The sequence below is a fragment of the Gallinula chloropus genome, assembly GCF_964237585.1.
Source record: "Gallinula chloropus genome assembly, chromosome: 2".
Lineage (NCBI taxonomy): Eukaryota > Metazoa > Chordata > Aves > Gruiformes > Rallidae > Gallinula > Gallinula chloropus.
Genome location: NC_140086.1, coordinates 123,899,583 through 123,917,893, shown reverse-complemented (window position 1 = coordinate 123,917,893; position 18,311 = coordinate 123,899,583). Strand labels below are relative to the sequence as shown.

Genomic DNA, 18,311 nt, shown 5'->3' with positions numbered 1-18,311 from the left:
TAGGGACATGGCTTAGCATGGGATGGGAATGGTTGGACTCGATGATCTTCAAAAGTCTCTTCCAACTTTGTGATTCTGTGATTCTGTGAAGGGAAATGCAAAGTCCCTCAAACAGGTAGAAATAACCCCACATCTGGGCTGGGGGATGACTGTCTGGATGCAGCTTTGTGGAGAAGGACCTGGAGTCCTAGTAGATACCGCTTTAGATACAAGCCAGCAGTGTGCCCTTGCATGAAAGAAGACCAATGGCATCCTGGGCTGCATTAGCAAAACTGTTATCAGCAGGTCAACGGAAGTGAGCCATCCCATCTACTCAGCACTGGTAAGACAACTGCAGTGCTGGCTCCAATTCTGAGCTCCTCAGTACATGAGCAACACAGACATAACTGAGAGAGTCCAGTAAAGGGCTACAAAGGTGGTTAAGGTGCTGGAGGATCTGTTGAATGATGAGATGCTGAGAGAGCTGGGACTATTCAGGCTGGAACAGAGAAGACTGAATGGGATCCTATAAATGTGTATAAAAATGCAGTGGGGTCAGGGGCAGGGAGTAGAAAAGACAGAGCCAGAAACTCTTTTCAGTGGTGTGTAGTGACAGAACACAACCCAACAGGGACAAACAGAAATATGGGAGACTGGATACAAGAAAAAACTTCTTTACTCTGAAGGTGGTCTAACACAAGAACAGCTTGCTGTTCAAGGCTGTGAAGATATTCAAAACCCAACTGGAAAAGATACTGAGAAACCCACTCTCACTGATCCTGTGCTGACCTGCTGGGATGATCTAGTTTATCTCCAGATGTCTCTTTTGATATCTCTTTACAGATTCTCAAAATTTCTGTGACTCTGTGGTATTCGTGGCTGCCATACTCCAACTTACCTCCCTGAATCTCTCCATTTCATGCCATCTTCCAATTCTTCCTCCTTCAAAGTTTATCCTGAATTTTCACGTCACTTTTAATTTCTTTCTCTTTGCTGCCTTCCTTTTTTTATGCCTAAGGCCTTGCCAGACTGGCTGGTCTCTCCTACTCCACATGCTTTCCATTTCAGAATTATCCCAGCTGGGCTGAAATTGTTATTTCAGGAGTGAGTTTCACCTGCTGACCAGAAATAGCCTATCACTTCTTCAACAAAGAAGAACTAAAAAACACAAAAGGACTGGAGAGGGGTAGCTTAATTAAAATTTTCCAACAGAGAAGAATTTTCATATGTACCAGTAAAAGAAAAATAAGAGAATTTATGCTTTCTACCATACTGTTTCCCACACATATCTTCGGTATCTGAAAAAAACCTTCTTCCTCTTCATTCTAAACCATCCTTCAGTATTTTACTTTCTTGTGTTGCTTTTATGACTTGGACCTGTTTATGCTACTGCTACACCTGCCAAGTACATTAACAATGTCCTCCCTACGTTGTCTCTGATCTTATTTGTAGACTATAAGCTCTTTAGGATGGGCTCCAGTATTTCGTTCTCTGACAGCATGGGGTTCTCTTAGCTGTTAAGACTATACTAATGATAAATGTTCTTGTCTGTGCTTTGGCTCAGATACACAGTTTTTCTGTTCATTGCATATTTCTCTATTCTTAAGAGCTGTTCTTTGCATTTAAGCACATAGGATTTAAGACATACTGCATAAAGTTCAAAAGCAACATTAAAGACTTTGCCATAGTGATGGCTCATGGTGACACGTTTTCCCCCCATGGAGAGGTCTATTCCTTCTTCAAAATTGGTAACAAATGTTCTAACTCATACTGAATTCTCTGCTTAATAAAAAAAAAAAAAACAAAAATAGCCAAATCTTGAAGACCTAATTTGTGATAATGTGGTCCTAGAGAGTCCTTCTTTAACTTCAATTACCTTTGGAAAAGATCAATATTTAGACATATATAACAACTCTAGGCCTATCATTTGACATGTATATAATCTTGGGCACTCGTTCTAGATAAAAAAATCCAAGTGCAGGATAATGACTTTACTGGATGGGACATATAATTAAGATGGTAGAACATAGTCTATCTAAATATATTCTGAAAGGTCTTCCTAAAGCATCTGTCCGTACTGTCAAAGTGAAAGAGTGAAGCATATTTATGAAGATGGTATACCTTGGCATAAAAGAGTGTCAATTTGTAAAGCTATCAAGGACAATTAGCAACTTTACGTCAGGGAATATCTAAGCATGTATGTTAATATATGGTGAAAATGTGCTTTTTTACTGTCACCCCTTGAATTGGAGAATCAAGAAATACTGAAATCTGGCTTGTACAATACCATAAAGTGGACTTGTATTTGGAATGGTCACGCTTTCTATTTTTCTGTTCTGAGTAACTACAGGTATCACATAACAAATGGTAAACACAAATGAAAGAACAATGTTAAATAATAGAATTGGCGACAATGTTCCCACATGTTGAAAATGACATTGTCTGTTATAAAACTACCAACACAGCTCTTCATATATTTCATTTCCCAAAAAGATTTCTCAAGTTCAAGCCTTCTCATTATTCTAAGTTGCTTTAAAGGGGTAAAAAATAAAAAAAAATAGTGACTTTCACAGAATGAGCAATATGACCCCGTATTTTATGTTTTCTCCTTAACGCATAGTTTAACTACCAGGAATCATTTATGAAAGGTTTTAAGGAGTCTGCTTACATTGCAGGTTCCCCAGTCTCCATTATGTATCGCAATAACACATGCTGGCACCACGTCTAACAAAATAGTTCCAGAATAGCAACATAACAAATTGCTGCTTTAGCTCTTGAATCAGTTTGTATACTGTGTGGTCTTTTTCATAATCTTCGTTGCATTGCACTGCAGATTTCCTGGTGACACTTTATTTGCTGGAGCTGCTAAGGGCACACAGAACCAGTGAACTGAAGTCCTGACCAATGTGCTGTGACTGACATGTAATTCACCATTTAACCACTGCTGTACATGATATATTGGAGGTGATATGAGCATGACCCTATCCTCAGTGTATTTGGGATCAAGTATTAATCTTCAGACTAGAACTTTGAAATACTTTAGAAAAAGCTTTTGTTCCAAATGATCACAATTGCAAGGACATAGTAACAGAACTTATTTCTAGTTATGAAAGATTAATTAATGAATTCCATTCATTAGTACAACTACTCCCTCAGAACTGCGTAATATTATCAAAATATTTAACTTTTAAAGCAATAATTTACAAGAGTGCAAACTCACACAGTGAAGTACATTCTGATATTATTAGAAATCATTCTGACCTTAAAAACTCTATCAAGCAAGTACAAGACACAGAACAATTGGAAAGGAATAAAAAAAAAATACGAAATTCTGAACTTCTTATGTTTAACATAAGATTTTATCCTTGTGGCTACTTAAAATTTTCATTTCCTTCCCTCCTGCTCTCGCATACATAATTGATTCTGCAATGGCTAATATACACCAAGGATGCTGTTCTACTGCTAGTCAGATCAATGCTGACCTATAATAACTGTATTTGCATTTGGATGGAACTGGCCGCCTTTCTTTGAATGCCACTGGTTGACCAGGACTTTTGCCAGCAGTTGAATGTGGCTCTCAGTATTTTCAGAAATTACCAGATTTTGAGCTGTTTGTCAATTAACATCAAAATGTGTCTTTTACATTAACCCTAAGGTCAGTATATCTCACATAGAATACATATATGTATACATATACATACATGCATGCTTACAGACACCCTGTGAAATCAATCCAGGAAGTCACAAAGAACGTGTAAAGCTGAGAAAGGGCCTGAGCCGGCCATTTTCTTTGTCTGCAACTAGACTTTTTTCTTACTTACACCAATAGAAAAACTGATTTGTTCGACTGACCTTGGACACAAGACAGTTCATATATCTTGTCAGGGATCTAATTCAAAGCCTTATAGAAAGACTCAGACTGGTTTTAGGGCACCTTGGAAAATCCTTCAAACTTAAACAGCATATGATAAAAACTTTTGAATAATACATTTAAAAGCTTAGAAGATCTCTTTTTTCTTGACTTATTTTCTCCAATCATTACATCATATTTTGTAAACAATAAATCATTCTTTCCATACACCACTCCCCTTTCTTTTCTGAACATGTCAATATGCAACAGCAGGAGAAACTTTTAAAGGTATCTGCAGGTTTAGAAAGACATTTATTTTGTAAATAACTTTTGATATTGTTCCTATTCTCCCATGCTTCATGTCTTTCATCATATAAACAGAAGTATTCAAAATATTTTATATCTTTTTTATTGATAACAAACATGGACTTAATGTAATGCATGTTTTTTTTAAGCAATCCCATTATAATTAGGGTGTAAATCTCCATTAAAAATATGCTGTCTATATTAAAGGGCCATAACAAAGACATATATATGGGGGGGAGAGAGACAGACAGACCAACCGACTGGCTGACATAGTCATATCTGTCTGTAACATATATAGCAAAGATGTATGTTAAGGAAGGTACTACACATATCCGCAAGCTACATTTTTGTTATACTGTAACTGGTTAGTTCACATCCATTTCAAATGCTAAACTTACTGCTTCAGAAGTGGTTCCAAATGAGCCATTTTCAGCATCAGTAGCAAGGTGTCTGTTGTTTCACAGCTTTGGCTTTTTTGCCGTAGCTGGTTTTGGCTTATTTTCAGAAGTGGGGGTTGATTATGACCCACTATGCAAACTGTATCCCTTCATGCACAAAAGCAGTCATACTTTGTGAGATACTAGACTACCCTTCAGTGAACTTACAACCTTCCTTCGAAATTTCCAGCACACCAGTCACATATTTAAAATGTTAGCTTAATCAAATCCTGTTGACTTTACCAAATACTCACATAGATTTTATTTGTGAAGGTGTACCTTTTACCCACACAATAATTTAAAGGATATTATTTCTGTCTGAAGACTCATTTAAGCAGAATAATTGGCATCAGTAGTACTTACCTGATTGTGTGGAATGGAAGTTATACAACTATTTTCCAGCTCAAAATGATGCAATAGCCATTTTAAAAAAATAATGCAATGTTTGAAATTTATGAAAATTAGGTTTTTACTAAAAATGCTTTTGTAAGAGGCTTCTAGACACAAGTAGTGCAATTTGTTACATTGTTTGTGGTTAAAAGAAACCACATATGTAATTATTTATAGAGAGATACTGAATACAGACTACAAGGTTTAGTTGATACGTAAGAGTTAAGCCACTGTTAAAATTAATCAAGTCATGAATATTGCATTCTGTCCTAAAAGAATGGCAAGCCTCTTTTCACTAAGAGAAATGGGTTACATGACTGTTATACTCTCACCAGCCTATTGAGAGGACTGAAAGAAATCAATATCACACAGAAAGATGGATCGCGCATGAATCAATGTGGCAAGCACATAACCAAACAGACATGGAATTAAACAAGAAAAAAACCAAACCAAACAAAACCAACAAAGATTGTCGCTTAACCTGTTTTGTCAGAGCTGGTATTGATGGTATTGGTAGTGATGGAAGTGAAGGTAGTCTTTGCGCTGTCCTTGGTAGTAAGAGATTTCTGCTTATTTTTCATGGCTTCCAGTGCTTTGAGCTTCTTGGCATGTTTAGTGCCTTTGTAGTGGGCCGCAGCCTGGCTCTACAAAGGAGAACAAAATGAACCATGCAATCAGGCTCATTTCTAAACTGGCATTCTCTGTATTAGTATAAATACAGACTACCTTTCAATAATGGGTACCATTCACATTATCCAAATAGTGACCAAACAGAAAATTATATTTAGAATGATGCTTGGAAAACAATGAAAAAAGTACTCAAGCAACCCCAATTCGATAAATACAATGAATTTCTGTATAGCAGTATTTACTTTCAGACCAAAACAAGGTTTTAGCCTACCAAACTACCATTATTTTTTCTATAGTTTCTTTGCTATTGCACTTTAAAAGAGAGTAAATAATGATAATTCTTAGGCCACAGGGAGGAAAGCAGTCTCTTCCTAGTAGCTTTGCACTTCCCATTCCCTATTTCAAACTAGAGATTTCGTCAAAGCTTCATTAAAAGAACAGTTTACTTTTAACAGTGGTATCTGCAACTTCTCAGCAATCAGTGAAAAACAAACCAAAAATCCCCCAAACCAAAACTGAAACAAAAGAAGGCAAAACATAAAACACTTTCTTCAAAGCCTATCACCAAATATTTAACTGAATATGAGGCAGACATGCAATTAGCTGGCTTTCTTAAAAAAAAAAAAAAAAAAAAAGAAGGAAAAAACAGGATTACTTTTGTCCACCTGCTACAAAAGTTAGTGTTTAAAATTCAAAGCCAGGAGCATCCTTTCAAAGGAAAAAGCTCACACAAATCCTGTCACAGTCCCAAATACATTTTGGCTACTTGACACTGTTAAGCTAAAATGCATTTGTATTTGCATGGCTATTAAGATTTATGTATTACACAAAATATCTTTATTATTCCAATAGTTAAACCCAACTTTTCTTCTTTTTTTTGTGTTGCAAATACATTTTAAATATAGCATTTGAAGTATAAGATTAAAAAAATTATATAAAAAACAGTGGAATTAGTATGAATATTCAGAGTTTATCTCTTCTCTAAATATTCAAACTCTTGTGAGAATGACAATCTTCCAGTTAAGCTACCAAATTTGAAAATTCCTTACTTTCTTATTGCTGAACTTCAAACTTTATTGAAAGCAACTCCTTTCTTACTTGAAAGAGAAATTATTAAGACTCTAGAAAAATACTCAAAATGTAGCTGCTGCAAAACTGAACACATAAAAACCAACTATACTGAGCCAGCCCATGGACTCACAAAGGTCAGTATTTAGTTTGTTGCATGAAACAATAGTGGATACTTAGAACATAAAAGAAAGGTAAAAGTTCTTTATTGTGGAATCAGAAGAAAAAAATCGCATATGTAATTTGGTAGCTAGAAACTCAAAGGTTCAATTGGATATAAAGGCAGAATCACTCAACTCACTAAGCCACTCATGCAGGTAGAAGAATCCTGCATTATCTGGCATCTGTTATTCATTCAACCTTTCTTTAATGTTATTTAATATGCTGAATTTTGAGAATAGAGTAAGTTCTACTGAATATCACAATTATTAATTAATGTGTTAATTATCTCAAGATTTACAACCTTCAGCTTTCACAAGAATTCATGATTCCTTACAGATGCCTGAGATTTGAGAAGCTCAAGGTCAGTAGCAAAAGAAGTGTGTAAACCAAAAAACACATGTATGTGTATACACGCATAGATATACACACATGCATATGCTCTTGTTATATAATGAGATGCATCATTCAGTTTGGTTGAAAAACCAGTTTCTCTGCCCCCTAAAATAATGTAAATATTGTATTAGGTACCCTTATTGAAAGAACACTGGACAGTGAAGTAGTTATTTAGAAACAACTTGAACAGAAACAGCACAGTCATGCACCTTTTACAATCCCAACACATAACACTAAGACATACCATAAGCCAAATACAAACAATCAAGAGATTAATTATTGTTAAACTGAAAGACTAGTGTCAAGTTACGATGATGCATTAAAAAAGACATTATACAGCACATCCTCATGTTGCTAGCACTAGCATGTCAACTATTTTTACAGTTTCTAATCAAATTTAATTATCAGTCGGCACTGGATTCTGACTGCACTTGTTTTCCCTAACCAATAGTGTCATTCTTCAAATATCAGAAAGACAGTAATAATATGGTCCTTAATTCTGAATTATGAACGTCAATATTAGTTTGATACACAGCTCAACTTTCTTCACAAAATTGTTGGTAGAGCACCCCAGGTTTTGTATACCGTATCCAGTGGAATCTCACTTCTACAGCTCCACAAACCTCAATTCGGAGTGTTGCATGCATAAAGAATATACAATCAGGCCCTAAGTAGAAATTGGTGACCTTTTTGCTGTTCTGAAATATATAGATGAAATTGCTCCAAAGGAGAAACACATTGCTCAAATTTACAAGTACTAGAGCTGCTTTGCAGAGTTGTCCATTACTCACTTCCCACAGAGTACTGCCAGTTTATCCAGCCTCTACTTAAAGATGATCTTTATGCCTTTTTTATTTCAAAGTTTAAATCTCCATCCTCTGTGGGGACATGAAGCCATCTGAGCTTATTTCAATATAACTGTAGCTGGCACATTAATGGTAGTTCTATGTGAGAGCAGACAGATTGCTCCTAAGCATTTAACCAGCTCCAAATTAGCTTATGCTGAACTTTTACAAATGAACAGGAACCCTGACAAAAAAAAAAAAAAGGGTCTGTTATTATCTTTCCTCACAAGAATAAGATGATGGAGGAAATATCCATAAATACCTTTTTCAGCACGGCAACATAAAATATGGTACCTCGCTGAATCATTTCTTGCAGCCGCAAGAGAACTAAAATAATCCTCACTGCTTAAATGGCATTCACTTGTAGCTTATAAACCTCATTACTTAAATGGTATTTACTTGTAGTTTAAATATGAAAATAAGCTAGATGATAAAATGCAATAGTTCCCAACTTTCATGCAGAATTGGGAAATACTGAGAGACAACAGAAGTGTGAAAGACAAGTTAGCCCTACTTTTTGGTGCCAAATCATGAGATTGTACCCCTTAAAAAAGGTAAGAAGAGATTGTATATTCTACTTCTTGAATACTTAAGAGTTCAACAGTTGCAAAACCCAAGATGATAATATACAAGTGTTTATATATTACCTTACCAAGCTGTGCTAGAAATTGTGCTCAGACAAGTTATGAGCAGAGGTTACAGGTGAAATCCTACATCTACAGAAGCCAATGGGAATCAAGGGCAGCTTTCTGTGTTTTGTAAAAGGTACTAAAACATTTATAATTGCCAGACCCTTCTGAGAAACAAGTCTGATCTATAATCAGATGTTATCTCAAATGAAGGAAATTCAGGACAATCCTAAAGGAAGAATTCCCTATTACTGGAGATCATAAACGCTTCTAATATTAAATTATGTTTCTTTTTATGATTACAAAAGAACACATTAAAAGAACACCTTAAGAAAGAGCTTACTTTTTTTTTTTTTATCATAGTTTCTAAGTTTGCTTCTCACATAACAGCTTCCATTTTTGATACATGGAATTAACCCCACCTTTGTGAGGACAAGTCACTGTCAGCTAATGTGGGACCCAGTCAGTGATGAAGCATGAGAAGTATGTCAAATATTTCTGGTGAAACATTACAGTGAACTTTCAGAAACTATATCTGTTCATGAAAAAGATACCTAACAAGACAGCAAAGAGTAGATTATGACTTTGTATCTGAAGTTGAAAACGTAAGGATCCTTAACTAAATTTTGAGGGCTCCGATCCTCAAATTACATGTAGACAAGTTTTGGTCTGTGAGAATTACTTCAAGGAAATGGAAAGATGGTTAGATAGCAAATCACTTTTCAAGGTTACTTGTAATGAAGTCCTGCCTATTTGAGGAGTACAAGTCAAAATATAAAAATGTATTTGTCAGTATAAACATTAATTGTGTGTACATACATATATATGTATGTGATAAACACACTGACATACACATATCACAGAAGAATAAAAAGTTCTATATGCAGGTGTGACTAGATGGAAATGATAGCCATGATGTCAAAACTTAGCTGTATTTTCTTTGCTTAAGTGCAATATTGTACCACAATTAACACAAGGACATCATATTACCAAGCAAATTGCAATGCGTAAAATACGATAAGAAAGATGAAATATTTTAAACAATCCAGACAGTATTCTTGTACAATTACAGTCATCAAATCTACAAGGAAGTCTTCAAAATAGGTTTGTCTGCCTGACTAATGTACTTCAATGAATCATATGTTTTCTTACTTCTGTTCTATAGGCATTGGTCCAACAAAATCATTGTGCTTAATTTTGTGCATTGAGACAAAAAAGGGTTTCCTCCTATTCTCAGAGTGTCTTCAAATTATCAGCATGGGATCTTCCATCCTTTTCATACCCCTCCTGGTCTACCTTAAATTACCAACTTCAGTTTTCTGCCTCAGTCATTCTTTCTAGGCGATACCTTAGTAATAAAATACAGCACAAATAAAGAACTTAAAAAAAAATAGGTAGTGTATATGTTTCACAGATTCTTCCTCATACAAATTAAATGCAATTATCTTGCATTATATCTTTCTTGTTTGACAAAACATTTTGAAAGATGTTCGTTATGGACAGTACTCTGATCCATGCTGTCATCTGGTCAATTATTTGCAAGGTTGCAGTCTTTTTGTACCTTTAGGAAACCCCAAAGCAGGGCTGAGAGTGAAAAGTCCTTTTTGTTGATTTGAGCTTTCAGTAGATCGTGTCTTTTATTTGTTTTTACCAGCTACTGGATGTTACCATACCTCTGCTGTTATTCCCAGTACAATAGTAGCAATTCTGTCTAATACATCAGCAACTGATGTCAAAGTCCTCCAGAGTAAAAAAACTCTAAAAACAAAAAATGAGTTTTCTGGTTAAAGCTAATACTGACAGTGAGCTGGACACACATGGAAAGCAGTAACAAAGAACTGCATAAGCCAAGAGGACTTCTGTCAAATGGTGAAGTGAGGGAATTGTTTATGAGATGACTATGTTACACATTGTATTAATCTCTGAGTACAGAATATTTTCCTAAAGTTTGACCATCAATAACTGCTTCAAATAGAATTTTACAGACGTTCTAAGCACACCAGAAAGTGATAAAAATCAAAATAACTTTTAATTTTTGGAACAAGCATCCTATTTCTTTCAAAGACTCCAAAGTTGCCAGTCCAGAGTGACTGACCAACCTGGGCTGTCAGTGATGACAGTGCTGAGCTCAAGAAAGGTTGCAGTATGCAGCTGAGACATCTGTATACTTGCAGTTACGTGCTGTTTGCATAACCTGAAGTGAACTCTGTGGAACTTCTACAGTAAGTAAAGTGGAGAAGTTTACAGAAAGATTTACAATCTTGAGATGCTCAACAGTTGATTCTGTCTCAGACATTGGGTGCCAAAGATGCTTGTCATGGTGTAACCCCAGCGCAGTCATGCAGCTGCTCACTCACCCCTTCCCTAGCGGAGAAACAAAGGTGAAACTCCTGGGTTGGGATAAGGACAGTTTACTGGGACAACAAAGGGAGAGAGAAATAACAACAGGACTTACAACGGAATATACACAAGGGTGATAACACAACGCAGTTTACTAACCTGACACTCAGCCCACACTCAGACCTTCCTGGAGCTGCCCCACCCCTCCCGACTCACCCCCTTTTATGGTGAACATCCCGGCTCCTTGTAAAAACTGTCCTAACCAACACAAGGACATGAAGGTATTTTAAAATTTCAAATAATAATTTCTAACAGGGCCTACTTTTTTGTCTGATAGGTGACTACATGCAGCAAATTCAGGCCTATTCACAAGTCCTATGCTTACTTTATAGAAAACAGAGTAACTCCACAGACTTCAGCAGAGCTCTACAAGACTCACAGTGGAAGAGACAAACAAGCTAAGTACCTGTGCAAGCCTTTGCAGAATAGGAGATTAAGCGAAGACATAAAATGCAATTTTTAAAAGTGATGTCAACACGATGACATGTTTCATATTGAACAAGAAATGTATCCTGATTTCTACCTGATACATATAAACTCAATCTGCAGTCAATTATAGTGCAGATAAATGCTGCCTGTTGTCATTTATTCCTTCTGCTATGCTTACCTTTATCTTCTGAATTGTGTCATTTCAATTTTTTGTGCACTCTATCATCAACACCACTCTGTAATACAGGGTCAGAGATCTAATTACATTATGTACTCAGATGTAACTCTGGTACAAAATGCCAAGGATGTGTGTAATACGACTGTTTTTTTCAGGTATTCTCTGAGAGAAGGCTTTATGACATCTAAAGGATGACTGATCAATTTGCCACTTTTTGTTATTGCCAAATTTGCAATAATAGGGCAAATACCAAAAAAGAGCCTTTCTGTAGGAAAAAAAAAAAAAAAAACACCACTTCTCCATTATTATGGCAGAATGAAAGCAATGCCCAAGCATGTTAATTCCCAGGTATTTAAATTTTTCTTTCCATGAAAAGAAAAAATTTCTGTTCCCTCTTCTCCTTCACAAAACATTTATTCAATACACTCATAAATGTACCCTGAGACTCAAGGATCAGAGCGCATGGGTGCTTTCTGAGCTCACTAGCTCCTTTGCATTAACAAAGCTGCTCCATCCCACTCCCTGCACTTCATCTCTTTCCAGAGCCATTTATATAATAGTGAGAGACTGCACCTGGCAGGACTCTGCCTCACATTGTAAGAGATTGGCATCAACCCCATTCTTATGGTAAAATCATCCATCCTATAGTAAAATCAAATATTTTCATTGTTAAAAAAATTTAAAAAGTTATTTTATCTTGGTCTGATGCAGAAAGTCAAACTTTCCTACCTAATACTACTTGTCCCAAAACACAATGTCTTTAAGACCACGCATCTATTTCAAGATATAGAAAAACTGCCTAGATAGAAGACACTTCACTCTGCATTCCAAGTAGACAAACACAGCATCAAAATATATATACTGAAGGGAAGATATCTGTTATTTATCTTTTAGGAACACTGGTACCTCAAGAATTGAAGTTCAATAATCAGATTATTTATTTTAGCATCTATTTTATCCTTTTTATTGTTAAGGAAGATTGGTGGTAAACTCATTTTGACAAAGTTATCAAATTCTGGTATCTGGAAGTTTTTACATACTGTTGTCCATAGTAATAACAGTTGCATTTTGGGGAGCTCTTTTAATGGGGAGATGAAAGATGCTCATCTGAAAACTGATATAATCAATAGAGTTAACATTTAATTTAATCTTTACTGTATTAATAGGCAGCATCGTTTGTTTTCCCAACAGCAAATCTTACTGTAGTCTGACTTTCAAGAGAATGTTAAACTTGTTTGATTTTTTCATTCATATTAGCCAAGTAGTTAATCTCAGATTAATTTTAGAATGAGAAGACTGTTAATCTCTACACTCTGCTAATGTGCTATTCATACGATAACATACACCATGTTTTATTCAGCTAAGCAAATATAACATATAATGCTTCCAGTTGTGAACATGGAACGGGCATATTTGGAACCAATAACTTGTTGAAATGATATATGTGATTATAATTTTGCAGAAATATAACCCTGCTTCCCTCTGCTAGCAGTAGACACCCCCAAACATCATTTATTCCTTGTGTTAAGTACCACCTTTTGAATAATATGTCAACAATGGTAATCCTCAAAGTGGAAGTCGACATAAAATCTATAAAACAACAATATAGTTATGACTTATTAATAGTGAGTTTATTAATGTAAATTTAATTCAATGTTCAGGTTATACAAATACAATGTTGACTTAAAAACAGCAGATGCTGTTGAATTTAAAATAACAGCTTTAGAGAGTAATATTCTGTGTACTGTTTAAAAGTTGAGAGTCTTTTCCAATGTAATCTGAAAAATAACAGTGGTGGATATGTAGCCAACACCTTTCTGAATCTGAGTTTGTCACAGTTCACAACAGCTAATGGGAATCAAGAGTTTACACATACACTTACCTGCCCATAGCCTCAGTTCATTTAGAAACTTTGTGCTAAGCACAGAACACTGTTTTCCCTCTGCTTTCAGATTGTCAACAGGTAACTAAGGAAAGTTGAGTGGGTGGGTTTGGCATAGCTTGTCTGGCTTCACCTGGTTTCTGTTGCCAAGGAAACCACTTTTTTTCCTGTTTACATTCATGATAGAAATCTCATTGAATATGAGTTTCGGATTTTTTTTGACTGAGTCAAAAGTATCAGGGAATAATAGTAGTAAGCTAGACATAATGATACTACAAGTAATTTTACAGAAAACAGGAAAAGCTTAAAAAGTACATATTTATATTCCTATTGATTCAGTACCATCTGAACTTTAAATTTGAAATTACAAACAAGTTAATAAAACTTGTGTGTACAAAACAACATAAAAAGAGTACATGGAAATATTTTCACTGTGTTATTAAGCACAATCTTAACACTTTTAATGGAATTACTGGGGTTTATGCTATAGTTACTGGCAGTTTTCCAAATGTCAAGATTGTCTTCAGAAAAATGTTGATTTAATTTTCTGATTCTTAAATATATAGTTGTAGGATTTTTTCATTGTGGATTTTCCATTTATGTTTCAATACCTATTTTAATATAAATCTTTCCCTGTCCTTTAGATCAGTTCCTACACATAAGTAGGAATTCTGAACCCACAAATTATGAAACATAAGTGATCAAATTTGGTGATTCCTGTTCTGGTTTATATGGACTTAGTAGTAGTTAAGTATTTCCTAGGTTAAACCTCCAGCATTCTTCCAGAAGGCTGCAAGTAGATGTAAAATATTATGCAAACAGTTCCACTGTGAAAAGTTTTCACAGCTACACAAAGACGATAATTTAAGACTAGGACTAAGACAGAAGAGTTTACAGGTTCTTTTATTCTTCTCATATTCCAAGAGGAATCCAAGCCTTCCAGGTGCAGAAACATCTGAGGAGAGGTAATATGCTTTCTTGAAACAAAAGAATTCTACCAACCCACTAGTTCCTGGCTCATTTAGACAAATTTTGTATCTCTAAACACTATGCCAGGGGTTTGTTTAAAAAATCTTACTGTAACTTTTTCCATAGGACTTCTGCATTTAGGGGGACATATATGTTACATGAAAAAGAAAAAAAAGAGACAAAGTAAAATGAGTAAGTGTAATTTCCTACTTATGTCTAAGTGGTGGCCTGTGGCATACCATGGAAGCAAATTTGCATTAAAAACTAGTTTTATCTAAATGATTAGCCAGGAAGAAAATATTTTGAGAAAAGCAATCAAAATATCTAGAAAGTACAAAGGTTTCTGAGGACAGTAAAACTTGGAAGATCAGTCAGCCTGCATACAGTCATATTTATTCCTTTACGTAATTTTATTCCTTCCGCCTTGCTTTCAATCATTCCTGTGTGACTCTCAACACAATCATAGCCTCAGTGAGGTCCATGAGATCCCATGTATACCTACGAAGATTGTCCAGAACACAAGTTCTATCAGCTATTGCACGGTCAGAGCCTTAGTAATAGGAATAACTGCTTTTAGATATACTTAGTGCACACAGACCTATTTGCAGTGCAAGTTAGTTATAAAATCAATTGTGTGTCCTTAAAGTAATTCATTTATGTGGATAGATGAAGTTGTTCCAGAAGTTGTGCAGGCTGAAAAATGGGGTTTATTTGCTAACACAAGTAGGTTGTTGGACTATCATCGATACAGAACAGGCAACAATAACTGCTAGTACAAAGCTGAGAGGTCAGTATCTTTCACTCCTTTAAGCTGTTAGGATCATGGTTAGAGATACAAAACTTAATAAGAATGTTCTGATATTAATTACTGCAGCTATATTTTGTCTCCTTCCAACAAACCTTCAATCTCTCGACCTCACATTACACTGAAATCTCAGAATGGTTGGTTTTTTGGGTTGGTTTTTTTTACAATAATATTCACAATAATAATTAACATATTTATATTTTCTTATTGCTTGTTATTGTTTTTATTTTATTCTTCCTTTTTTTATTGCTCAATACTGGTTGTCATCAATCCCTGGTAGCTAACTCAAATGAAAGGAAAAAAAGAACCCCAAACCTCACTTCTCAGAATTAAGAACTACAGAGATCTGATACATGTAAATATGTACAATTAAGTCAGTAACATATAACAGTTTTCCATCCATGTCTACCAAATGTTGAAATGCTCTTGAAGTGATTAAGCAGCACTGTAGCTTAATAAGAGAAGGCTAAATTAACCTTGCCGGCAGGACCTTAATACCTGAAGAAATGCTGACTTAATTCACAGAACACTTGTGTGAAATGAAAGACTTTAGCTTTTTGTTTCCTTTGTATAAAATTTTAGCACTGGACACTTACTTGATGACACCAAGAAGAGATTATACTGTTGGAAATAACGAGGTCTTAAAATACTTCAGTGAATAATGAAAAATATTCAGGATTTCTCTTCCTTCTATTCTTTGAAAATATTCCATTTAACAGTTGTCATTTCCACAACCAAATTTATAAAAAAATACTTGTCTTCAACAACAGACTGAAGTCCCTTTTAAGGTTTTGCACTGAGCTGTGAGCTCAGAACAAAGCAGTCCTCTCTAAACTTTTGAAGAAAAAAGAAAATGTCAGGGGACAAATATGGCAAGTTTGCACATAGTATTCATGGTAAAAAGTATCTCCTTGAAAAAGTCTGTACATGGGACATGCAAATACAGCACAATGAGTCCAAACAGGACTAAGGCAAACCTAACATATCTACACTGGTTCCTACAAAATTACTTCTGGAAAACTGGTTTCTGTAAAATGTTGTAGAGGTTTCTGAATAGAATGAAAATAAGAGTCTTAAACTTCACCTGCAATGAAGAAGTGAAATTGCCAAAAGATCTCAGTTTACACCTGTGACATCTCACTGCTGTGGTAACTCTCAGGATGTCTCGGTATGCTTTGCAGCACCCCAAGATTACATGATGGAGGACATCCTACAGAAAGCTTCTACCTAAATGAATACAGAAATCATATGAAGGATATCTACTAGTGTTTCTAAACAGAAAATCTACTACTGCTACTAATCTAAGCTGGTGTTGTACATTTGGGGTGTATGGACAGTTTGGCACTGATTTGGACTTCAAAATGCTTTCTGGAGTTCAGTTATCACGAAGTACAGGTGAAGCAGCAATATGGGACAGTGATGTTTTTTATGTTTGTATCCTTATGACTTTTAACATTGATTCCTAAAAGAATTTTATTTAATATATTATACTTAACACTACTATTAAATTGCATACACCAGTACATGTTGTTTCCTTATGTACGTATTAACAATTTAGGTTTTTGCAGACAAGTACACAAATATGATTAGCTTTTGCAAATTGCTCCTTATTCTGTTACTGGTAAGTAATTTTTATATTATTGCAGTGTAAACAGATGCTATTTTCCACTACATATTCAGCTGTAATGAGCTAATTCAATGTGTTAAAAACAACAAAAGATCTTCAAGAATGAGCTATTTGCTTCAATAGTCCAAGCTCCATTGAAATCTATGTTGAAATCACCCATGATAGGAAGTTAGCAAATTACTCTAGAAGCCCTGTTGCAAAAGAAGAACCTTTTTTAGTTCATTTATTCAAATCTGAATATGTTCTGCTACTTTCCCAACATGCATATTATTGATCAACTTCTTGTTTATTGACACAGAAGTTATTTTTTAAACATATTTATTATACCCCTTTACTTTTCTCATAAAGAAATGTCATTTTGGCAAGAGTTTTGCAATGTTTCAATATTCACTCCTGTGAATCCATTATACACCAAAATTGAGTGGATGCAATCCTGGAGCCACTAAAGTCAACGGAAATGTCAACATTTATTTCACCCTGGACTCGCAATTGAAAAGAAGCGCAATGCTCCACCTTGACCCAGTGGACAGCTTTTAACTGAGCTAACAAATAAAAATGTACAGCATCACAGAAATACATCAGTTGAGAAAAAAAAAAACAACCCATGCTTTCACCACAAAACTGTGTTATATGCATCTTGGTACATGCTGCCTGTCTACCCTCACTGTATCATTTGCTAAGTACATCATCTTGGTTAGTGCTATGTACTCTTGCTGAACTGTTACTGGTACATGCACTCTGCAAAATACTGACAAAACGAAAATTGAGAACACCCAGAACAATTTCATTCAAATGGAAATGACCTGGTTTGTTTCTCTGCTCTTTCTTTACTAGTTTCTATTTAATGCTGCTAGAGACAATCACACCATGTGAGCGATCTGCACAGGAAAATCATCCTGTTTCTTTCATATTACAGCAAACCTGTTTGTGAAAGGTATGTGTATAGGTATTACATATATATTTTTATATATGGCTACACACACACCCCACAGGAAACCTGCCATCTCAACAGAAATATTATATTAGATATAAAGGTTACCAGTGTTGAGCACACTTGAGATAGGTATATCCAGCAGACGTTCAGCTATAAAGCTAACAAAGACTCTCACATTTTTGTCAAAGAGGCATAAACCACTGTCCTGTTTTTTTTACTGGCTTGCAAATAATCTATGTAGCAGCTTATGGACAGATATAAAGCCACAGAACATATCAGAAACACTATATAATTATATCTAGGGAATAAAACACCAAAATAAGGTAGACAACTCTTAGGACTTTCAGTCTCAACTGCATCCGTGTGATTGTCTTTCCATTTTAGAGTAATTTCCTTTT

The 18,311-nt window shown here is 35.3% G+C and overlaps 1 protein-coding gene across 1 annotated transcript in view; it reads right to left on the bottom strand.

Moving 5' to 3' along the window:
* ZNF385D (zinc finger protein 385D) overlaps positions 1 to 18,311 on the bottom strand; it is a gene marked incomplete at both ends in the record, with an annotated part of 417,992 nt that overhangs the window by 56,905 nt on the left and 342,776 nt on the right. Inside the window, one exon of the mRNA XM_084260182.1 lies at positions 5,444 to 5,606. Coding sequence (XP_084116308.1) covers positions 5,444 to 5,606 — 163 coding nt within the window. The remainder of the gene's footprint in view (positions 1 to 5,443; positions 5,607 to 18,311) is intronic.